The 25,164-nt window shown below is 35.6% G+C and overlaps 1 protein-coding gene across 6 annotated transcripts in view; it reads right to left on the reverse strand.

The window, feature by feature from the left end:
* The window catches only part of NFAT5 (nuclear factor of activated T cells 5), a 120,523-nt gene that overhangs the window by 14,406 nt on the left and 80,953 nt on the right, over positions 1-25,164 (reverse strand). For 3 of the 6 annotated variants that reach the window (XM_025889084.2, XM_025889083.2, XM_073880068.1), the window contains 4 exons: positions 18,022-18,156; positions 17,843-17,895; positions 11,475-11,607; positions 5,287-5,370 (listed from right to left, as the gene is read on the reverse strand). In XM_025889084.2, the coding sequence (XP_025744869.1) occupies positions 5,287-5,370; positions 11,475-11,607; positions 17,843-17,895; positions 18,022-18,156 (405 nt within the window). The remainder of the gene's footprint in view (positions 1-5,286; positions 5,371-11,474; positions 11,608-17,842; positions 17,896-18,021; positions 18,157-25,164) is intronic. The other 3 variants (XM_073880067.1, XM_073880066.1, XM_025889085.2) reach the window with 2 other exon arrangements.

A 25,164-nucleotide genomic window follows, 5' to 3' on the forward strand; every position in this document is an offset into this window, starting at 1 on the left:
AAACCAAATCTTAATTTAAAAAATGGCATATGGTGTATTAACAGGATAGCTACCTTTGTAATAATTTGATTTAAAAATATGTAAAATTTTCTGGTCTTACTTCAACTTGTTTCACAGCTAACTGGCGAAAAACAACTCCTGTGGGAATTGATTATCTTGAGGGAGGGGAAAGTGCTCATTTAACTTTTGATATTCTATACTTTATTACTTTGAAAAATGGATCATTTCCTCTTGAGTTCTCAGACCTATTTTCACCCAGATTCAATGCAACTCACAATCCAATTTTGACTGAGACAAAACTTCAGATCATGCACAAGTCAGGCATTTAAAAGTATTTTAAACCCATCTCACATGACAATTTGAAAGACCATTGCTAGTGTCCTACTTTGATCCTGTGACACAGGACAGACAGACCTGCTGCTTCTGGTTTATGTGAGGCCTGTATTTGGGCCCTCTTTGGTTTTACTGTTAGTACATCGGGCCTACTGCTACTTGGCAACTGTGAGGCATGGGGTGGGTTGACCATATCAAGTTCTGCTGTTGCTATTATACATGTGGGTGGAGGATGAGTTAGCCCCCAAATTTTGCTAGTGGATCAGCTGCTGTCACTAAGTATAAGTCATCCCACCAAGACGCTGCTGGTCTTTGCCTTTCCTAGTCTTTGCAAGCAGGCTATTCATGCTTATTGACTTATTTTCTCTTTCTGTGCCTGTTGCCAGTTCTGAGTCACAGACTTCTCTGGTGCCCAATTCAGGTAGATAAAAGAAAACCCAGGAAACTCACTTGGTGTCAATCTTCAAGTTCTAAGGTCCCTAGCCAGTCTACTTTCTTCTCTCTGTATTTCAAAGTGCTTTTATGATTATTCAATTATTTCCAAGGTAATTTGGTAGATTTAGACGGGAGGGACAGGGAAAAGTAAGTCTATAATATTATGTCCCAGAACCCACAACTATTATCTTTAATGGACCTGTAAACCATATTAAATGGCTTGAGAGAGGTCATCCTATCTTTCCTTCCTACATTCTCATTATATATTTATGATCCTTTACAAAGTTTCAGGCACCGTTTCAGGTTCCAGTGATGATTAAGATGGATAAAGTCCTACTGCCCAGAAATTACATTTTAGTGAAGGAGGGGGAAAAAAAAAATCAAACATGTGAAGTCTGCGTATTATGTAAGGGCTAGGGGAGAACTTTTAGGCCAATTCAGAAAATTCACAAGGTAAGTAAGATAGACATATTTAACCATCCAAATATCAATTTGAATTTGTGGAAAATGGTATTGACCATTTATGCCAAACAACTTTTCAACAGTGTTCACTTCCACCCATGCCAAATAATCTTTGAAACTTAGAACAATCTTTACTACAGGTTTGTTAACAGCAAGCAGCATTTAGGTCAAGTACAAATATGCTTGTTTAAAATATCGGTTAAGATTTATAAGGGAAGAAATTATAGAGTAAAAAAAACAGAGGTGTGGGAAAAATCTAAGTTCCAAGCTCTGTCAGTTACTAGCTGTGCCACCTTGAGCACTTCTCTAAGCTTTGGTATATTCACCTGTAAAATGAGATTGAGATACGGCTCCTCCACACTCCTAACCCTTTCCACATAGCTAAAATCAGTCAGAGAAAAGTATATGCTCTCAATTATTACATACTCATCCACTCCTTACAAAACCGAAACTAAGAGAATGCACATCAATACAAGTTGACCCTTGAACAATGTGGGGGTTGAGGCACTCATCATGACACACAGTTGAAAATCCACATAGAACTTTTGACTCTCTCAAAACTTAACTACTGATAGCCTACTGTTAACCAGAAGCCTAACCAATAACATAAAGAGTTGATTACCACATATTTTATGTTATATGTACTATATACTGTTTTCTTACAATAAAGTAGGCTAGAGAAAGAACGCTATTAACAAAATCATAGGGAAACACACTATATTTATTGAAAAAAACCTGCATATAAGTGGACCTGCGCAGTTGAAACCTGTGTTATTCGAGGGTCAACTATACTTTATCCCTGGGTCCTAAACCTGTATCACAGAGTCTTTGAGCCATATTTCTAGAGTGTCCCCTCATGTCTACCTGTCCCTACATAGATACAGAAAACTTCCCAGAAATATGCTCAAAACACTGTTAACAGTAATTTACACTATACACTTGATATTATTTAACTTGTATTACTTTTGTGTTAAGAACATATACACAGTTGAGTAAAACCAAAAATGAACCATGATATTCTGGCTCTAGATTTAATATCTCACTGAGTGAGCTGAGCAGTTATCCTCCTTACTCTCCACCCACTCCCTCCAAACCCTCTCTAAAGAATTAGAAACTTACTTTAAAGTAAAAGCTTTCAGTATCTTTCAATAATATCATTATTTTGTTATCAAGTTCTAAATCTTAATGTAATTGATGGCTATTTATAAGAATGTTACTTGGAAGATTCCTGCCAGAACACAAATTTAAAAGTCATTTATGTTGCTCAGTCTTCCTCATTAAAGTATACTTAATTAAATCTCTCAGATGACACCTTGGCATTATACTAAAGCTCTGATTTCAAGGGATCATAAGAATAAGCCATATGTCAAGGAAAGCTGCTGGTTCTGAAAGGTACAATTTTTTCTTCATTGATCAGGAATCTCCAAATAATGATATTCCATTTAAAATGACAAGTGAAAGGGGCACCTAGGTGGCTCAGTTGTTAAGCATCTGCCTTCGGCTCAGGTCATGATCCCAGGGTCCTGGGATCAAGCTTCATATCGGGCTCCCTGCTCAGCGGGAAGCCTGCTTCTCCCTCTCCCACTCCCCCTTCTTGTGTTCCTGCTCTCGCTATCTCTGTCAAATAAATAAATAAATAAAATCTTTAAAAAAAAATGACAAGTAAAAAATTTAAATCTTTTTTTCTTTTTTTAAAGATTTTATTTATTTATTTGCCAGAGAGACAGAGAGGGCACAAGCAGGGTAAGCAGCAGGCAGATCAGGCAGACAGAGAAGCAGGCTCCTCACTGAGCAAGGAGCCTGATGTAGGACTCCATCCCTGAACCCTAGGATCATGACCCAAGCCAAAGGCAGCCGCTTAACCGACTGAGCCACCCAGGCGTCCCTGACAAGTGAAAAATTTAAATCAATGAGTATTCAATTTCATTTTCTATCATCAAAAAAAATTCTACCATCGTTTCACTTGATAAAACTGTCAAGATAAGGTTTGAATTGTGAAAAATAACATGTGTGTGTTTGTTTCTTATCCATTTGTTTTAGCCTTTTAAGATTTTGATCAAATGACTAAATCATTTATTACTAAAACTTAAATGTGACAGCTAAAACTTTTTAACCTTCAACTCATTATCCTGTATGAGAAATTTCACACTGGATTAGATTAGTGTCCCATCAGTCTGATACTCTATGAAAGTACCATCAAAAAGTTTTGGAGAGGGGCGCCTGGGTGGCTCAGTTGGTGAAGCGACTGCTTTCGGCTCAGGTCATGATCCTGGAGTCCTGGGATCGAGTCCCACATCGGGCTCCCTGCTCGGCAGGGAGTCTGCTTCTCCCTCTGACCCTCTTCCCTCTCATGCTCTGTATCTCTCATTCTCTCTCTCTCAAATAAATAAATAAAATCTTAAAAAAAAAGTTTTGGAGAAAAGCATGGATGGCAAAGTTGGCAAAAACAGACCACAGATATCCCTGACTTTCTTTAATGATTCATTAATTATGGATTTATTCATTTAATAAACATGGTTTAAATTATTTTTGCTTAGATGTGTTACCTTCCACACTAGAGCTTAACCTATCCTTTTTTTAAAAAAGATTTTATTTATTCGCTAAAGGGAGAGAGAGTGAGAGTACAAGCAGGGGGAGCAGCAGGCAGAGGGAGAAGCAGGCTCCCCACCGAGCAAGGAGCCCAAACGTGGGACTCGATCCCAGGACCCCAGGATCGTGACTCGAGCCGAAAGCAGCCGCTCAACCGAGCCACCCAGGCATCCCACAACCTATCCTTTTTTAACACTAGCTAAGTGACCTTTGGCAAATTATTTAACCTCTCTGGAACGCTGGTTTCTTCATCTGTGAAATGAGAATAATAATTACCTACCTCATAGAGTTTGGAAAATTAAATGAGACAGTGCCAGTAAAGAGTATGGCATATTGCCTAGCACTTAATATACATTCGATAAATGAAAGCTATGGTTATCCATTATACAGATTTGTAAATTTTCCTGTAGTTCAATCAGATAAATTTGGCAGTTTACTTACTATTGCATAATTCCTCACTAATCTACTCTAGAAGTGTTCATGTTCAGAAATTAAATGACAAACTATACTATTATACTAACTATTCTATGCTATGTATATGAATGCTGAATTTTACTACTGACAATATAAAAAAATCCATTGTATTTCATTAAGTATTTTTAATTTTAAAATTTAATTTAACTCATGAATTTCATGGCAGAAAAATATAAAGACTAGAATTATAATACATCAATGGCCATTATGTAATTGACATCTTCATATGTAATGGCAAAAAAGCATCACCACTGACTATCTAGTTGTGTTAGAAATCTCTTAAGAAAAAAATATACTCCATTCTGGCCTCCCCACCGCCCAAGGTATTGGAGGCTGGGCACAGAGTAAAGTTTGTAAGCTGGAGAAAAAAAAAAAAGGAAAGAGAGGAAGAGAGAGAAAAAGAAAGAGAGAGGAAGGAAGGAAGGAAGGAAGGTAGGAAGGAAGGAAGGAAGGAAGGAAGGAAGAAGGAAGGAAGATCTAATCTGTGTTACATTATAACATCCTGAAGATATCTTCATTGTTTCTTGGGATTGGCAGGGAGTAAATAAAGATGTCAGAAGGAAACCTAAAGAAACTTTTCAAATGTTGAACTTTTTCAAAATAGTTCAAATTTTGGTCTCTTCAGTTTCAAAATTTCAATGTCAAGTACTAATTTTGGTAGCAAGAAGCTTTATAGACTCTATTTTACAAAAACTTTATATTTTATACTTTCAACATTTCTAACATTGGGGAATGAAAAACATAAAAAAAAAAATCTCCTCTACTCCAACTTATGCTTTAAAACAGTTTTTTCATATGGTGAATAAAGGGAAATATCAAGTTGGGAAACAAGTTTCCGCATTCAATAAAGTTAAACAAATATTTATTTTGTGATATGGAAGATATCTTGCTAAGTATTCCAAGTACATAAGAGAAAACATAATAAGTAAGAGTCGCTAGACAAAATAAATAGGATCACCTATTTATAATTTTTGGAAAGAATCGACTTGGTACCTTTCATGGCCTCTTCAAAAGAGCAAGGTCTTGAAGGACTAGATATCTCTTTCTTCACATTTACATTCAAAGCACCAGCTGCTGCTATAGAAGCAAAACAAAATAGAAAGATGGATGTATTTAAACTTTTCCTAAAAAAAAAGTGTATCTTAAAAATCTTTAATTGAAATATTTCCCATAAAACATATTAAATTATTTGTTTAGCAGAAAAATCTAAGCAGAAATGAGGGGTTGTTTTGTTTTTTTAACAGATTTTATTTATTTATTTGTGAGAGAGAGAGAGAGAGAGAGCACAAGCAGGGGGAGCAGCAGGCAGAGGTGGAAGCAGGCTCCCCGCTGAGCAAGGAGCCCGATGTGGGGCTCAATCCCAGGACCCCAGGATCATGACCTGAGCTGAAAGCAGATGTTAACCGAATGAGCCACCCAGGTGCCCCAGGAATGAGTTTTTATTTATTTTTTTTAAAATTTTTTTATTGTTATGTTAATCACCATATATTACATCATTAGTTTTTGGTGCAGAGGAATGAGTTTTTAGAACCACCAATTTATGCCCTAAAATTCATCAACCAAATGGGCAGTAGTACATGCTCACTTATGAAAACAAAAGCAACAGCAACTTAAAAAAATCCTTCTTGTAACAGTATTCACACTGATGATATGAGTAGAAGACTGATATGAAACTTTTTTTTTCTTCCTTAAGTAGGCTCCATGCTAGCATGGAGCCCAATGCAGGGCTTGAACTCACGACCCTGAGGATCATGACCTGAGCTGAGATCAAGAGTTGGATGCCGGTTTAACTGAATGAGCCACCCAGGTGCCCAAAACAGACATGAAACTTTTTAAAAATTATCAAATATACTGTAATACCAGATAACAAAAATTCACCATTCATCTACATAAATGATTTATTAAAAAATACTGATTGAGAAACATTGGTCAATTAATTGAGCTAAATTTTAAAAAAGCTGTGATGAACATACAGAATCTGTAACATTATGATTATTCCTTTTGTAAAGATTTGGAAAAAGTAATCTTTGTATATTATTAATGGAGAATTGCTGGACTATTACATCTAGTCATATCAACTACAGCTACTATGGCAACTTAAAATTTAATGGGCCTAAGAATAGGGTTCAGTTCTGAAATGATAAAGTTAAATAAATTCCACGTTTTTGCTTAAAATGCCTATACAATAATTTAAGTATTTTAATTTATATTTTTCAATGTATTTATTTTGTATTCCCTAACTTATTCAGAATAGGAACTGAGTCACCTTACTTGCAATTTCTTTTAAAATTTTATTAATTATTTATTCATTTTTAAGTAAATTGTATACCCAATGTGGGCCTTAAACTAACAACCCCAAGATCAAGTGTGTTAGGCTCTACCGACTAAACCAGCCAGGAGCCCCACCTTATTTCTTATTTTTGACATGACAATGTGAAATGATAAAGAGACTATAAAGAGCTAGTTAATTGTGAATAAAAAGACAAAATATACACATCTAAGAATGAAGTTAAATAATTTATCTTAGTGTGCTACATAGGAGGTCCAACAAATACAGGGAATTGAATGGAAAAGAAATCCACAATTTTAAAGCATAACATTAATTCCAGCAATTACGGATTTTATTTATTTATTTATTTTAAAGATTTATTTATTATTTATTTTGAGAGAGTGAGAATGAGAGAGAGAGAGAGAGTACATGAGAGGGGGGAGAGTCAGAGGAGAAGCAGACTCCCTGCTGAGCAGGGAGCCCGATGCGGGACTCGATCCTAGGACTCCAGGATCATGACCTGAGCCCAAGGCAGTGGCTTAACCAACTGAGCCACCCAGGCGCCCTATTTATTTATTTAAAGTGCCTGTGTGAGTGGGGTGGGGAGGGGCAGAGGGGAAAGAGAATCTTAAGCAGGCTCCACGCCCAGTATGGAGCATGACTCAGGCTTGATCTCATGACCCTGAGATCATAACTTGAGCTGAAATCAAGAGTTGGATGCTTAACCACCTGAGCCACCAGGTGCTCCAACAATTACAGATTTTAAAATAGAAACTAATCTTTGAAAACACTTTAAATTTTGACTCTTTTTTTAAAAATATTTTATTTATTTATTTGACAGGGAGAGAGAGAACAAGCAGGGAAAGCGGCAGGCAGAGGGAGAGGGAGAAACAGGCTCCCCACTGAGCCAGGAGCCAGACGTGGGGCTCGATTCCAGGACCCTGAGATCATGACCCAAGCTGAAGGCAGATGCCCAACAGATTGAGCCCCCAGGCGCCCCTAAATTTTGACTCTTTAAAATCAAGTTTTAGTCAGTTGTTGTTAGAGCAACAAAAAAAATGAATAAATATTATATCCCTCATTTCTTACAGAAATCACCAATGCTGAGTCACCACAAAAAACAGCTAATGTGATTTATGTGCCTTAATAGACTGAAGTAAAAGCTTTGGGGACTAACTAGCAATGAAACAAAGTTTTATGGCCTTGCAAAGTATCTAAATTCTTGAGAACATACAGATGCAATGTATTTTTTAGCAATACTAGACTCAGAGGGCTTTAGAGGGGCTCTTGTCTGGCAAAGTGTGCAGAGCCAATTTATGCTGAACCCTTGCCCCAATCCTACTTTTAGACCATGTACCAAGTACCCAAGATCTCCAAATTTTCTGCATAACTATTTTAGACTATGTGTATAGTCTTAGGCCTACAGAGCGAACAGAGCTTGGAAGCACTTGTTGGTGCACTCCCTAGGTATAGAATGAAGTTGAAAAAGGGAAAAGAAAGGAGTGCCTGGGTCGCTCAGTTGGTTGGGCGACTGCCTTTGGCTCAGGTTATGATCCTGGTGTACAGGGATTGAGGCCAAATCAGGCTCCCTGCTCAGCAGGGAGTCTGCTTCTCCCTCTGACCCTCCTCCCCTCATGCTTTCTCTCTCAAATAAATAAAATCTTAAAAAAAAAAGAAAGGGAAAAGAAGGCTGGCAGGGTGGGGAATCCTCTTTCCTCATTTTACCATATTCGGCTTGGAACTCCCAAGCATTCTGACAATCCGAAATTCATCTCGTCTTCCAGATTGATATGAAAGTATCTTAGTCAAATTAGGAGGATAGGATATATTTAAGTTGCTAGTTTAATTATAACTTTTAAATATTTAGACAAATAGTATAATATTGCCATTTCTACGCTGACTTGCGAATATTAGGGTAGGCCTAGTTTTTGCTGTTATAATTATGTATCATGAATATTCAAATGTTTAACCACAGTCCCCAGATGAATCACAACAGCAACTGGTTTATCATAATGAGATAGTGCAAATTTTCTATAACCAAGTTCTCCTAAAATCATATTCTCTCTCATGTACACCTGAAAATATTATATTTTGTAAAACACAAAAAAGTGAAATTATAAGAAGATTCTTTAATTAGCTATAACATAAAGGCAGAAACTGAAGCATGAGGTCCTATTACAACTTGCACACTATGTATTTATTTTAAGAGTTTCTGAGAGTGATTGCTATCTACTGAATACAAAACATGAAAGGAAAAACTTAAAAGAATAAACATATGTTAATGATTGCCTAAATGTGGCCAAAGATAGCCAATTAGTATATGCAGAAGACTTAAAAGCTGTTTTATCCGGCAATTTTTCAAAGGGAGATTTCTAATCATCAGCATGTATCACTAAGAAATGAGGATTCTTAGTGCTAATGCTAAGTACTTCAAAGTCCTGATGCTCTTCGTAATTAATCAATAAAAACAAACAACCACAAAATGTCAGTATTTTCAGGACTGCAAAATCTTTAAGGCTATTCCCTGACCACACACATACACTTCCCTCGTCCCTTCCCACACAGATGATAGAGAAGCTCATTAGGAAAAATGTTCTTCTGTATCAATTATGCCAGCTTTCTCCCCACATGAGTAAGCTCCTCTTCACAAAAAATATTAAATGCCACTATTTAAGTAATTAGCAGTTACTAAAATGCTTTAACTATCATTAGTTTTAAGTCAAACTTTCTTGGATTTTTGAGACCTTTCTAGAAAGAAAACAATCAAATATTTGGTCTTTGAGTATCTTCTCTTTCCTATTTTTGTTGAAACCAGTATATCATTTCTAAACTTTGCCTTTTCCTGCCTGAAAATTTTACTGCTGATCTTTTATTCTGAAACAAATATTAATTTCATTAATGCTATATACTATGGCATACTTTTGTAGCAAACTGGCGGATAATGAACAAATGCTGTGAAATTCAGACATAATTTTTTTAAAAAGGGGAGAGGGGCACCTGGGTGGCTCAGTCGTTAAGCGTCTGCCTTCGGCTCGGGTCATGATCCCAGGGTCCTGGGATCCAGCCCCGCATCAGGCTCCCTGCTTGGCGGGAAGCCTGCTTCTCCCTCTCCCACTCCCCCTGCTTGTGTTCCCTCTCTCGCTGTCTCTCTCTCTGTCAAATAAATAAATAAAATCTTTAAAAAACAAAAAAAAGAAAAAAATTAAAAAGGGGAGAGATACATTAAGTGATAGAAAGTAATTATCAGGACTAGATATAACTCTGTCTTAGCTACTGTTTCCATCGCTTTTTCTTGCCAGGGCTTTTTTTTCCTGGCCACCATTATTCACTTTGTACCTCACTGAATCCTGAACTATTTGGGAATAACATAAATGATGAGCTTAAAAACATGGAAGTACTGCTAGTTCTGAAGTGTGCCTGAGACTGGAATGAACTGAACCAATGGTAAACATGGCAGAAACTAAGCCTAGGTCAATGGAATAGGTGAAGAATTTCATTTTCCAAAATGTTCTCCCTACTTTTGCTAGGAAAAGGCTTTTCTTCTCCAGACAACTAAATGAATGTAGGCAAAAAATTCTTTTTTTTCCTTTTTTTTTTTTCAGAGAGAGAGAGAGAGAAAGAGTGTGTGAGCGGGGATGTGGGGAAGGGCAGATGGAGAGGGAAAGAGAGAATCTTTTTTTTTTTTTTAAGAATTTATTTATTGGGCGCCTGGGTGGCTCAGTTGGTTAAGCGACTGCCTTCGGCTCAGGTCATGATCCTGGAGTCCCTGGATCGAGTCCCACATCGGGCTCCCTGCTCGGCAGAGAGTCTGCTTCTCCCTCTGACCCTACCCCCTCTCATGTGCTCTCTCTCTCATTCTGTCTCAAGTAAATAAATAAAATCTTTAAAAAAAAAAAAGAATTTATTTATTTATTTGACAGAGAGAGACACAGCGAGAGAGGGAACACAAGCAGGGGGAGTGGGAGAGGGAGAAGCAGGCTTCCTGCGGGGCTCGATCCCAGGACTCTGGGATCATGACCTGAACCGAAGGCAGACGCTTAACGACTGAGCCACCCAGGCGCCCCTCTTTTTTTTTTTTAACAGATTTTTTTTTTTTATTTAAAGACTTTATTTATTTGAAAGAGAGACAGAGAGAGAGAGAGAAGCAGCATGAGAGGGGAGAGGGTCAGAGGGAGAAGCAGGCTCCCTGCTGAGCCAGAAGCCTGATGTGGGACTTAATCCTAGGACTCCAGGATCATGACCTGAGCCAAAGGCAGTTGCTTAACCAACTGAGCCACCCAGGCGCCCTAGGCAAAAAATTCTTAAGATACTTCTTACCCAGAGATGTTTTAAACTTATAAACATTTCAAGTGTTCTTATTGCTTTGGTTTCTGAAGTAACTACTTTACCTAGATGCTTGAAATTATATTTAAAATATTTATTAAAATCCAGTAGTCTTTTGATATTTTTGACTACTACATGAATTAGGATCTGTTACATGCATGTAACTCTATTTGTGATTTTATCATTTATCAATCCAAGCTTATCTCTCACCTCTCCCAAAATGCATCCTATAAGCCAGACACAGACTAAACTATTAAGTTTCCCAAGGTTGTCGCTTTGACCTTTCCACACATAAGAGGTACTTAATGAATGGTAATTCTTACTAAGAAGTAATCTGCATGATATAATTCTGAAGAGTAGGACTTCAGAGCATTCCTAGTTTTTCTTTTTACTATTAGAGCATAGGCAGAAATAATACCCTTAACGCAAGAGTAAAAACAGGTGGCCATCTTCTTAGGAAATAATGTCCTTAGTATCAATTCATCTTAGCACACAACTTTTTCTTCTTGGTTGGCTGGTCTTCAATATGCTTCCAAAGAACTAGAAATTGATTATTGATTTTAGTTCAGAATTTTTTATTTTGACATACCTGGGTCTGGAGTGTAAGTGAATGGCTGAACATCATGAGATCTTCCAGCATTGGTCACTACATATATTCCCACTGATACTGGCAAAGTTATATGTTGGTCGTGATATGGGGGAACCTTCACAATAAGATGATTCTAAATTTAAAGGCAATAACAAGAGTTAAAAAAGGAGCAATATTTAAATTAAAAATTTGAAATAATTATAATTAAGTACATTTTCTGTTAGCTGTAAAGCGTAAAAAGTCTGACTAGAAAAAAAAATGCAGTTTAAAGATCAGGTTTCATAGGCATCAGGACATTAATCTTAAAATTGCTTTTAATGTTTTACAGTGGCTTACAAGGTGCTTCTCCTATCAACTGTATCTCTTTTCCATTCCCCCCAGGCTTGTTATACTCTGGCCACAATGACCTTCTCACTCCATTCTTTGAACACACTAAATTCATTTTTTATCTCACAGTTATTATTACTTGCTGGTTTCTCCCCCTGGAATATTCTTCTTTCATCTCTTCAAATGGCTAGTTTCTAACCCATTTTCAGGTCTTATTCAAAATGTTAACCTCCACAGAGAGGCCTTCTATGACCATCCTATTTAAAGTAGCACCCCTTCCCAACCTGGTCACATAATCTTGTTTATTTTTAAAATAGCATTTATCACCACTTGAAATTATTGTATTTGTTTTTTGTCTCTCTCCAATCACAAGAATTTAAGCTCCATAAGAACCTAGGATGTTTTGTTCTTTGTTCTATATCCACTCTTAAGCACCTTACACCAAATACACTCAAATGTACTAGTTGAATAAAAGAATGAATAAATTTTGAGAAAAAAAAATATGTCCACCAAGCACAATGTCAGTTATATGTTTTGTAAAACATTAATTGTGAGATGTACTTCGCAATGCAGTTCACAACTGCTTCCTAACCACTTTCTCATTTAAAGTCAAATAGAGTTCAGTATACCCGAACTCTAGCAAAGTTATTTTTTTGTTGGGATAGTGGCAGAATCATCCTCATAAGCAAAAAGTTCATAAATGCTTCATCAGCACTCACTCAAGGGGCCTCCATCTTCTTGGAGGATACCATGAACCACATATGAGTTTTGCTCTTCTTCCCTAGTATATTACAGTAATGGGAAGGAATATTAAGGGGCAGTGATTATGTTTTTCTACTGAGGATGCGACAAGCAGGAGGCCAATGTTGACAAACGAGGATGGCATGAGTTTGATGACATTTTTTATTTAGCTAGACTACAGTTGGTGGACTCAGCTGACAGAACAAGTGACAAGTGGGACCAAGGTCAAGGTTTCAATTTTTGTGAACTTAAATTTGTTTCTAAGCCGGTTTAAAACAGTCTCTGAAATAGTCACATTATAAATAAAGAAACAGCTTCTGATTTATGGCATTATGCCTCCTAAGGCAAGTTAGCAATCTCAAAAAAAAAAAATCACTTTTTAAGGCAGATGAAAAAACATGTATACATATGTGTATTCACAGATATTGGGGAACAAAAATCTGAAAGCACATATTCAAATGCACATGAAGTCATCAAAAAATGTATTTGCACTGATCCAACTTCTAATAAAGTTTTAAAATCCTGTCTACTCTTAACATTACTCTTTTGTTTAAGCACTGTAACCATGTCACAAAGCAGTCCTACCTACAGTTAAAGAGACAGCTGAATGGATAGACTTGTGAAGTATCCTCCCAGTCTTAAAATTATTTGGCAAATTCTGTAATTGAAATTATTCTTCTGAATAAAATCTTGTTTCTTGGTAATCAGCAACAGATTTAGTATCTAAAAGTCTGATGCATATTTTATTTAAAAGCTTTTATTCCACTTGCATTGGAGAGCATAGTTAAATAAACCTAATATGAAACCTTTAAAAAACCAAATGAACCTATTTTGATACTACTCGTTTGTACTCCCTCAATCTGAATCTAGAAATTCTATAAGTGATTTGAATTAAAAACTAAGTAAATTATGAATAGTGATACAAAGTTGTTTTTATATACTATTTTAATAAATTAAGAGAAATTAACTACCATTAAGCTAGGAGCACAATACAGGTAAAATATACAAAGGGCTGGGAGGTCCTTGGAGCAGGTTCAATGTTCTCTAGGGTAAAAATAGAAGCAATCTTAATTTTAATTTCTTAGAAAAATCTGCTTGGAATCAAAATAACAATTTTCTTCTTCTCAGCAGATAATCTTTTTTAGAACTTATAAGGAATGGTGCTAGATATTTTTCATTCTCCTAAATGATAATTTATCACTGCCACATTCATTTTTCAGTTGGGGATATATATACATATAAATAATCAGAGACACATAACAAAACAAAATTCCTAATAAAATCATTTGAAAATATATAACCTCTAAACTCTCAAGCCTTTGTTTAGTCTAGATGTTCCCAAAAATTCTGAGGATCTCTTTTGGCATTTCTTTCAAGAACTTTCTTTCCATATTTATACTAAAAATTCCATCTTCTCCAAAACTCCAAAGCTTCTCCTTATTTTTTTATTCTTTCCCTCTAAAGAATGTAATAGAAAGAACCCAGAAGACTAAAGACTGAGAAATAACAATCTACACAACTGTATTTTTGATACCTAATACCTATTTTATGTTTTATAAAACAAGTTATTCTCAAATCAAATTGTATGCTTCTTAGTATCTAATATACCCATTTTTAGCTCTTAGTTCCTTTTAAATCACCTCCATATTTCAAGTTGTGAAACTCTTGCTTTCAAAACCAACTTATCTTTAAGACTATATGTATATATACACATATTCATAGAGAGAAAGAGACTATATATTATCTATATATATGTAAAAGAGATCTTAGAGATTGATCTTTAAGATCTATATCTTTTGTATATATTTAATAGGTAATTCCTACAGAATTTATCTGAAATTGTTAAAATGGTAATAGATATAATGACCCTGTGCTTACCACATTTGGTATACATGTGCCTGAGACATATTATGGCTTTGAATAGAAGAGACAGATATTAAACAAAGAACTGTTTTCTCAGACTTCATTAATCTCAATTTTTAAGTCTGTTTTTAAAGTTTTATTCATTCTTAATCTTTACACACAACATGGGGCTTGAACTCACAAACCCGAGATCAAGATTCACATGCCCCTCTGACTGAGCCAGCCAGGCACCCCTCAACTTTTAAATTTTTAAATAATAAAAAAGTTTAATACCTGAGGAGTTGATTTTGGGGTTGGAAATGAATAGTTATCACAGTAAGAAAATGGCAATTTGCAAAGTTATCTTTAAATGGTGTTTTCTACGACACCATCTTTTGGTCATTTTTTAATATTGTAGAGGTCCTTTCAGCTTTTCTGTATAGTCCTGATCTTTCTTTATGGACTACAATTTCTTTTCTTTTGTTTTCTGAGTACCCTTCCCTCTAAATTTTTTTTTAAATAGATTTTATTTTTTTAAGTAATCTCCACACAGAGGCTAAACCCACAATCCTTAGATCAAGAGTCACATGCTCCACCAACTGAGCCAGCCAGGCACCGCTAAGTGTTTAATTTTTGGTTTTTTTCCTTTAATATAATCTGTTGGATCGATTCTTTATATCTCCACTGTGATCCCATTTTAAAACACTTCCCAGAAAGTCCCTTAGGAAAAAAAAGACAGAAAGCTCTCTGAAAAAGATTAAAATTTAAAAATGAACAGCAGAACCACAGACTTAATGAAAGATCATATTATGTTTTAGTTTGTTATACATACTTGCTTGCAAAAACCCCAGGACCTCTAGATATAGCCACCAAATAAGGACATTAATTCCTTTCCATTCCACCATGTCTTATTTTTATGATTAATCTTCTTTAATCTATTGTAGCTGGCATAACTACCCTGAAAAAAAGTGTTTTAAGAATATTAACTACCCCATGCCTCAAAGGTAAAGAAGGAAGGAAAAAAGGAAGGAAAGAACGAGAGAGGAAGAAGGAGAGGAAAAGTTAGAGGAAGAAGAGGAGGAGGAAGAAGGAGGCAGATGATGAAGAGGAAGAGGAGGAGAAGAAACAAAGACTTCTTAACATTAAGTTCTACATGAAACAGCAAGTTAAGACTATGATTTGTTGGGGCTATCTTAATTAATATTTTATATAATGTACAGGGCAAGTTCTCAGTCTCCAGAACTAGTCATAGGATAAGGTAAGGAAGAGAAATTGTAACAGAATATTACTAGCAAAGGAGTTTACATTAATGTAACCAACTCATCAGAAAACAAAACATGTTTGTGGCACACATAGAAGTATTACACGGATAAATTAAGCTTCAGTCAGGACCAAAACTATAGGCATGTGAGAGCCTGGTTGAAATCAGGGTTTGAAGTGCCTTCAAAAAGAATAAGGAACCTCAGACCCGAGAGTCCTCATTTTCTTCCAAGTGAATAAAATGAACTAACAAGTTTTTCATGAGTATCTGTTAAGTGCTTAATATTATGAGGAACACAGAAGAGTCATAATACATTGCCCCTAACCTCTGGGAGTCCTTGGGAGGAAGCCACTGTTGATTCATGGGGAGTGGGAATGGTCTGATCAATTAAGTTATACAAGAAATCATAAAATGTCAGAGTTGGAAGGAACCTCTCAAATAATTTAGTAAAAATTTATAGATTAGAAAACTGGGGCACAAAAGTGACTTGTCTTATTTAGGTAACAAAGACTGTTAGTAACAAATTAAGTGCTATAACTTCAGTTAAGACAGAGATTGTCCAACAGTATATGTGACAAAGGAATGACTGTTATGTCCTAGTATCTCTTTTTCACAGCATGTAGTAGCATAAAGCCAGAGGAAAACTTTCTATATAGCATTTGTCTAGGTATGTAAGAAGCTCCACTTCATAGGATACTATTTTGTGAAGAATTAACTTTACCCTAAGGTCTAGTTTTGTCCTTGGCTCCTGAAAGGTAATCTCTTAAGACCCTAGAAATTCCTGCCTGATAGGAATATCTCTGACTGGGGGCTTTGGCCACTGGACAGTCTAACATGTGATTTATGAAGGGGACTTTCAAATGTCCCATCAGTTTCAACCTCTGATGGAATTGGAGACTACAGGTGAGCTGCATGAGCAGTATGTGACTAAGCCCCAACAAAAACTCTGGACACCAATGGCTTGGGTGAGTTTCCTGATTGATAATACTTTGCATATTGTCACACACAGATGTGCTGAGATGTAAGGCATCCTGAGGACAACAGAAGCTTCACCTTTGGGACCTCCCAGACCTTGCTCTATGTGTCTGTCTTTCCTTTTGGCTGGTTCTGATTTGTCGCATTTTGCTATACTAAAACTGAAATTAAATATAGTGTTTCCTCAGTCCTGTGAGTTATTCTAGCAGATCTAAGTGGGGAGTGGGAAACCCCAAATTTGAAGCCAACTGTTCAAAACTGAGAGTGGTCAGGAGATACCTGAACTTGTGGCTTCTATCTGAAATGAGCCAACACTGTGCCCTCAGCTTTGAGTTTGGCAATGTATTTTATTGGATACATATTTTAAATTTTATTTTTTAAAAAATAAAAAGGAATAAAAAAATTTAAAAACTAAAAATTATAAACTTTTTTGATAAATTGGCGAGTCTCTAATTTTTGCCTCTTCCATCTCTCTGCTTGTTTTCATGTGCTCTTTTCTACTCCCATCAGCATTTAATGGTAAATTTTAGGCTTTGGGTATTTTACACATTAGTTTGTCCCTGCTTTGCTGCAAGCTGTTCTTTCTCCACGATCTATACCTATATATGCTATTCTTCTGCATATGCCTTCTATCTGATTTGTTCATAAATTTGTCCTGCTTTCCTGCTAGTCTCAACTTCTGTAAATTTGGTACTATTTGTTCTATATTCTAATTCTTTTTTTTTTCTACATTCTAATTCTTAAGCCAGTTTTTTATACTTGTTTTCAACCTCTTTTTCCTTGTCATTTTGAAAACAATTTATGGTGAGGTCCTACAAATACAGACTCTTTAATATAAGTTTAACAAACAGTGCCTCTGTGAAAAGGTAACAAACATAAAACACCTGACACAGCAGGTACTCAATAAATAAGTTTCCCTTTGATTTAACTAAATAGTAGGCTAGGATAATCCAAATCCTCAGAAAAAACAAATATTAGGAAATAAATGTCTCAATTATTAACAATGATAATTTACTAATGCTTCTAACTTTTAAAAATAGAAAACTGTCATTTCTAGTATCAGTGGAATTTTCAGTTACAGAAATTCAAGAAAGAAACTTAAATGATTTATATGAATCCCACATAAAGAAGAAATTTAATCTGTTGATTCAGGAAAATTTCAGAACAAAACTGAATTTCTCAGAGAGTAAATAATTAAACTACAAAAAGGCTTAAATTATACCTGATGAAATAATTCCATGTCAATTTCAGCTTCTGACTTCCAAGAGTTTTCATCTGATTGAAATAAAAACAATAATTTACTAAAATTTTGAAACTTTTTTTTTTTACTCTGTAGCTATTATATCTTTATAACAAAGTAGAACATGTGACAATCTCCATACCAATATTATGCCTACTTACCAGAAACATTTTCTTGGAAAATAACTTTAGTTCCTTTCAGAAAGTTCTTGCCGATTAAAAATACTTCTTCCTCTCCTTTCACCGAACAGCTATGCAAGCTTTTCTTTAAGATTTCTGGCACTCCTGCTGGCTGAGCTGTGGGTACACATAAGCATTCCATAAAAAGAACCACCAACACTTATTTCTTTTCTAAAATCAGTTCTAGAAGTTGTCTTTTTTGACCCCTGAATTTGACTTCCTTTACTCTGCAACTTAACTTTCACCCTAACAGAGAAAAATCCAGGAAAATCCTATTAATTTTTAATAACTCTGATAAGATTTTGTAGGGATGGATTAATGTCTAAGATGGGGTTTTAATTTATTATATGCCATCTTTGTTTTATCGTTATGTGAATAATAGACGAGTTTTAAAATGTGCATTTAGTTTTAATAATTTTTTTAAAAATTCTGTCTTAATCATATTTAAAAAAAATTCTGTTTAAAAACAAGCTTGTCCCACAATCCTAACCTCAAAAATGTCAGCTATGCTTTTGCAATTACTAGACTTCTGAGGCACTATCTCCTCTGGGTGGTACTGAGGGCTTCTTTAAGGATCTATACCCAGGACTCAGAGGCCCCTTACCAAAAGAACACCTAAAAACAGACTGAATCCAATTCAGAATAGTTTTTTCTATCAGAGGATCTCCCTGAACTAGGATAACATGAGGTTAAAAAATAAAATAATTGAAAAACTAGTGCATAAAGACTAAGTGACCACTACTAAAATAAACAAAGAAGTTGTAAATACCAAGGGCACACATCTAATGAATAAATTATAATTAGCCTACCAACTTTCTCATGCCAGGATTTCCTTAAGAAAATTTAATAGGTATTGCTTAGCAAAACAGATTCCTAAGTCAAGTAAATCTGGGAAATAATGGATTAAAGCAAAGCTAAATGAACAAAAGGATTTCACCAAGTATTTAATATTCTGATAAACACTATAAATATCCAAGAAGTGAATACAGTATATAGGTTCCCCAATATATTTGACTCCAAAAACATTCTTCCTTATTGACACTTAAGGACTAGTTTTCCACCAAAATACTCTCTGAGATGCTGGTGCAAATAAATACCTTTTAAGTACTCAAAAAACTGCTCCCCAAGAGGTTAAGCACTTTGACATAGATTACACTATCCGTTGTTTTAGTAAACCCTCACAACATAAGCACTGCAAAGGTAAACTTAAATTTGGCTGTATAACTCACCAACTTCTAAATTAATAAAAGAGTCCACTAAACTTTAGGAAAAGTTTAACTTTTTTCTCCGTAGACACTTATATATTTAAATAGTTAATTTTATCTTTATAGTAATACCATATAGGAAATTTTTATTGTCAAAATATTCACTGCCTCTCTTTTCCTAGGTCCTTCCTTGTGGAAAGGCTATAATTATTGCTCCACTCACATCAGGACTGGCCATGTGACTTGTTTGTATAATGAAATGTCAACTGAAATAATATGCCAGTTCCAAGGAAAAGCTTTTATAACCTCACATGGTTCCACTATTTCCTTTTTTCCCCTCTACTACAAAAATGGCAATGTCCTAGGTAAGGGCAGCTTCTTCAGCCTGGATCCTAGAGTAAAGAGAATGGACCTGCTTCCAAACCACAGCCAATATTATCATAAAGTGAGGGACAAATAGAACTGTTGTTGAGTGCCACTGAGTTTTTTTGTTACTGCAGCATTTAGCCTCACTTACTGATATAAACAAGTATCCTGTCCTTATTAAATATTTAAATGGCAAATGACACTTTTAGCAATGTCTAAGAGTTTAAAAGAAATTGTGAATGTATACCCATATACACTGGTTAGAACCCATTAACAGGGTTAAAGTATGAAGAGAATGGAAACTGTTAGTCGTCAAATACTGGCAATTATATGTCCTTTTTTTTTTAAAAGATTTTATTTATTTGAGAGAGAGAATGAGAGACAGAGAGAGAGCATGAGAAGGGGGAGGGTCAGAGGGAGAAGCAGACTCCCTGCTGAGCAGGGAGCCCGATGCGGGGCTCGATCCCAGGACTCCAGGATCATGACCTGAGCTGAAGGCAGTCGCTTAACCAACTGAGCCACCTGGGTGCCCTATATGCCCTTTTTTTTTTTTTAACATATACTTCATAGATAATTGGTCTTTCTTTTTTTTAAGATTTTATTTATTTATTTGACAGAGAGAGACACAGCAAGAGAAGGAACACAAGCAGGGGGAGTGGGAGAGGCAGAAGCAGGCTCCCACGGAGCAGGGAGCCCGATGTGGGGCTCGATCCCAGGACCCTGGGATCATGACCTGAGCCGAAGGCAGATGCTTAATGACTGAGCTACCCAAGTGCCCCCTATATGCCCTTTTTAAATGAAGAATTAACTGAACTTATTTATAGCTTTTTAGAGTAACACTGGAACTAGATAGCTGTTTTTAAAGGATATTCAAGAAAAACACAGTAAATTTTTTTAAAAGATTTTTTAAGTAATCTCTACACTCAACATGGGGCTTGAACTCAAAACCCCAAGATCAAGAGTTGTATGCTCCATTAACTGAGCCAGCCAGGAGCCCCAGTAAATATTATTTTGATTAGAAAACAATAAGAGGTGAAAATTATATGGATATATTATATTAATGAAATGAATGGAAAGTATAAAAACTTTCCCCCCATTTCCAAATACTGTGTGGAAATTCCATTCCACTGATGCTTATCAAAACTTTTTTTTTTCTCTATCTCATTTTTTCCCTTTATGTATTAAGGGCATATGATGGCCAAATGAGGATCCTCTGAAGGTACGTGTATATATCTTCTATATATCTGTACTTACATTACACAAAGAACTAGTCTGTTACTGTTCAAGATAATTGAACTTTTAACTTTTGACCTTAAAAGGTCTTTTCTATTAAAAAGTTTAATGGTTACCTAACAGCCCAGATACCATACTAAACAGAACTAAAGTCAGTATTATTTAAGCATTAACTATTTTATTTTTATCTTAAGTAATTAGTAAGCCAGCTCTTGAAAGTGATCACACTGTTTTAAAAATTTTAACACAAAAAAAGCAGCCACTTTTCTGGTATTATAAAAACAATGTGCTTCTAGATGCTTTTCAAATAGCAGCTCAAAAATAAACTTGAAAAAAATTAATGAATATCTGAATACTGAAAAATAACAGCATGTCAAAAGAATTAGTAAAGCTTTTTAATAATGTCTGTGAAGAGAAGGGAAGTTTGTTCAATGATATTATCCTTTTCCTGAAGTTGTGGGATACAGAGAAATAAGGGAAGTAGACACTTGTTAAATTCAGTCAGATTTAATCCAATATACATTATTGTGAAGAAAGCTGTAATTAATTTTGTTATATTTTAAAAATTAGCATAGGAGGGTAGATACTAAAAAAGTATGAAAATTGATATTCTTAATTTGATATAGTATCACCAAATAATATATACAATATACCAAAACAAAACATGTATACCTGTATTGTCTGGAGAAATAGAAATAGGTCAAGAATATAAAAGGGGAAAATTCTTCCATCCCCTCAAAAACAAACAAACAAAAACAGATAATGGATCCAATGGTCATTGTTAAACCAGCAAGTAAAAGCAGACCTTCTTTTTCAATGTCATAAAGCACAACATGAATTCTGGCAATAGGCCTTCTTTCCACTGAGTGTCTCTAGTTGGAAGATCAAGTGTCTGTTTCCTCTCCTCCCTTCCACCTCTATCACCTTTTGGCCCCTCTTCCTCTTCTACCTCCCTCTCATCTTCCTGTTTCCTTCTACCTCCCATTCCAATTCTAACCCTTCTTACTAACCTATTTCCTTTTTACTTCTCTTTCTATTCCAATTACTCAAACCTCTCATAAAGGTTATATTCATGGAAATAAACATAAACCAGGAACCCATAATGGAACAAACATTCTTATTTTAAATTTTTTAAATAAAAAGATTTTTTGGGCCCTTTGTTTCACTGTGTATTATTTATATGTTTACTTTTCCTCTTCCCTCATACCCCACACTCTAAAGCCTAAGTGCAAGCCTCACGCTTCCTGAAGCGGTCAGGTTAAAATTCAAATTCTTTAGCTCAACACACAAGTTCCTATAAAACAGATCTTGCCTAGCTCTACTAACTTCAAATCTTACCACTTCTTCTATACACACACACACACACACACACATTTAGAGAGGGAGGGAGGGGAAGAGGGAGCGGGAGAAGAAGATTTCCCGCTGAGCAAGGAGACCAGGACCCTGAGATCATGACCTGAGCTGAAGGCAGCTGCTCAACCAACTGAGCCACCCAGGTGCCCCTATTGTATGATCTCATTTATATGAAATGTCCAGAATAGGCAAATGCATAGAGACAGAAAATAGAATAGTGGTTTCCAGGGTCGCGGATAACAGGGGAATGGAGAGTGACTGTTAAGAAGTACAGGGTTTCTTTTTTTGGTGGCAATAAAAATGTTCTAAAATTAGGTAATGGTGATGGTCATACAACTTTGTGAATATGATAAAACTGTGCACGTTAAAAGGCTCATTTGCATGGTTTGCAAATTATAGCTCAGTAAACTATTACAAAAGAAAAAAAGCAGCTGTCTATTATGGGACAGAAAGCATGAACATAATTTTATGTGAATTTAAGATAATTAAATGCCTATATGCCAAACCCTAATTATAAGCTATACAACTTAAAAAGTATAAACACTATTAAAGTTGATAAAAATTAATTCTTTCCTATATTTTATAGTAGATATCAGCTCAAAACAATGAACAAAAAAATCAGATTATCTCTTATCTATCATTTCCTACTCTCAACAGTTTGTCCCTATTTTATTAAAGTGAAACTAATCATTTCTACTTTATTAATAACAGACTTGTTGTCAAGATCAAATGGGATAATGTAGTACTACTATTAATAGGAAACTCCTTTCGATTAATACTAGAGAGGAGGAATGACTTAACTACAGAGGATTTGGAACCAGGGCTTGGGCATGATTAGCCCAGTCTTCCTTCCTCCCTCTTCTGCAACTGCCTACATGCACAAAGCATACGTTTTAGATGGTTTGTGCCTGTTGATAAGAGGCCTGCAATTGTAGAAGGCTGCTCTGACTGGGTGGATGGATGTATCCTACTCTAGGATGAAAAAGTCCTCCTTCTAACAGTTTTATCAGTAGTCAAGTTGGCAGTATCATCTCAATTTCTCTAACTCCTATGTGTCTAACTCCAATTACAAGGGAAACATTTATTAACTTCCTAAGACCTCAGCATACATGAAAGTGCTTTATAAACCACAGAGTATAAGACAGAGATAAAATAATACTATGAAAAGTAATATTGAAGTTAATGTCTTTTCCTGTACATCTAGTTTAATATTTAAACAAAAGTAATTAAAAAGTAGTAACATTTTTAAAAAAAGATTTTATTTATTTATCTGACAGAGAGAGACCAGCGAGAGAGGGAACACAAGCAGGGGGAGTGGGAGACGGAGAAGCAGGCTTCCCGCGGAGCAGTGAGCCTGATGTGGGGCTCGATCCCAGGACGCTGGGATCATGACCTGAGCCAAATGCAGATGCTTAACAACTGAGCCACCCAGATGCCCCTAAAAAGTAATAAAAATTTAAAAAGATTTCATCTTGTTGTCAGAAGATTGATCAATCTACAGACTGCTAGGTAGTATATTTAATGAAAACCCATGAAGATCAAATTAAAATTATATTCTGAACAAAGAATGATGACATTCATTACATACAATGAATGATAGGGTTTTCAAAAAATCAAATCACTGATCCACTAGCAATGTACAGATCAGGAGGCTTAGGGGTGGTTGGCTGACTCAGGGAGAAGAGCATGCGACTCTTGATCTCAAGGGTCATAACTTTAAGCCCCAAGTTGGGGGGTAGAAATTACTTAAATAAGTAAATATTTTTAAAAACGGAAGCTTAGATTCTTGCCTAAATGATTAGATGTAATTGATATTCATAGAAATTACTATTAGAAATATTTTAAGTTAGTTTTTTTTAAGGAAAAAAACCTGTTTGTATGAAAGTCCATAAAAATAACATTAATAAGAAATAAAGGGACACCTAGGTGGCTCAGTTGGTTAAGCAACTGCCTTCGGCTCAGGTCATGATCCCAGGGTCCTGGGATGGAGCCCCGCATTGGGCTCCCTGCTCAGCAGGGAGCCTGTTTCTCCCTCTCCTTGCTACTCCAACTGCTTGTGCTCTGTCAAATAAATAAATAAAAAATCTTAAAAAAAGAAATAACTATGAAAACTATCATAGTTTGCATAATTTGCAAATTAAAAGAAGTATGGGAAGACGAACCATGAGAGACGATGGACTCTGAAAGGCAAACTGAGGGTTCTAGAGGGGAGGGAGGTGGGAGGACGGGTTAGCCTGATGAGGGCACGTTCTGCATGGAGCACAAACAATGAATCATGGAACACTACATCAAAAACTAATGATGTAATGTATGGTGATTAACATAACAATAAAAATTTTTAAAAAAGTATGGGAACTATTACTGTCAAGGTACCCCTTTATTTTTTTATTATTTTTTCTTCTTTCAAAAATACTTTTTTTGAGTATAACTGACATACATACAATGTTACATTAGTTACAGGTGTACAATATAGTGATTCAACAACTCTATACCTTATGCTATGCTCACCAGGAGTAGAGCTACCATCTGTCACCATGCTACTACAATACCACTGACTATATTCCCTGTGTTGCACCTTTTATTCTCTTTCATTCCATAACTGGAAGCCTGTATCTTCCACTCCCCTTCACCCATTTTGCTCATCCCCCAGCAACCTGGCTACCATTAGTTTGTTCTCTGTATTTATAGGTCTTATTCTACTTTTTGTTTATTCACATTTGTCTTTTTTAGATGCTACATATAAGTGAAATCATACAGTATTTGTCTTTCTCTGACTTGTTTCACTTAGTATAAAACCCTGTAGATTTACCTATGTTGTCACAAATGGCAAAACCACATCATTTTTGGTACCCCTTTCTTTCAAAGAAAGTACTGATCATGTTTATCTAATCCAGTTTCTCTAAGCAGATGAAAAGTGACAAATAGTCAACTAAAGGAATAAAAATAAATAACCAGGGCGCCTGGGTGG

The sequence above is a fragment of the Callorhinus ursinus genome, unplaced genomic scaffold (genome assembly GCF_003265705.2).
Source record: "Callorhinus ursinus isolate GAN/ISIS: 27379988/994484 unplaced genomic scaffold, GSC_fseal_2.0 scaffold37, whole genome shotgun sequence".
Classification (NCBI taxonomy): domain Eukaryota; kingdom Metazoa; phylum Chordata; class Mammalia; order Carnivora; family Otariidae; genus Callorhinus; species Callorhinus ursinus.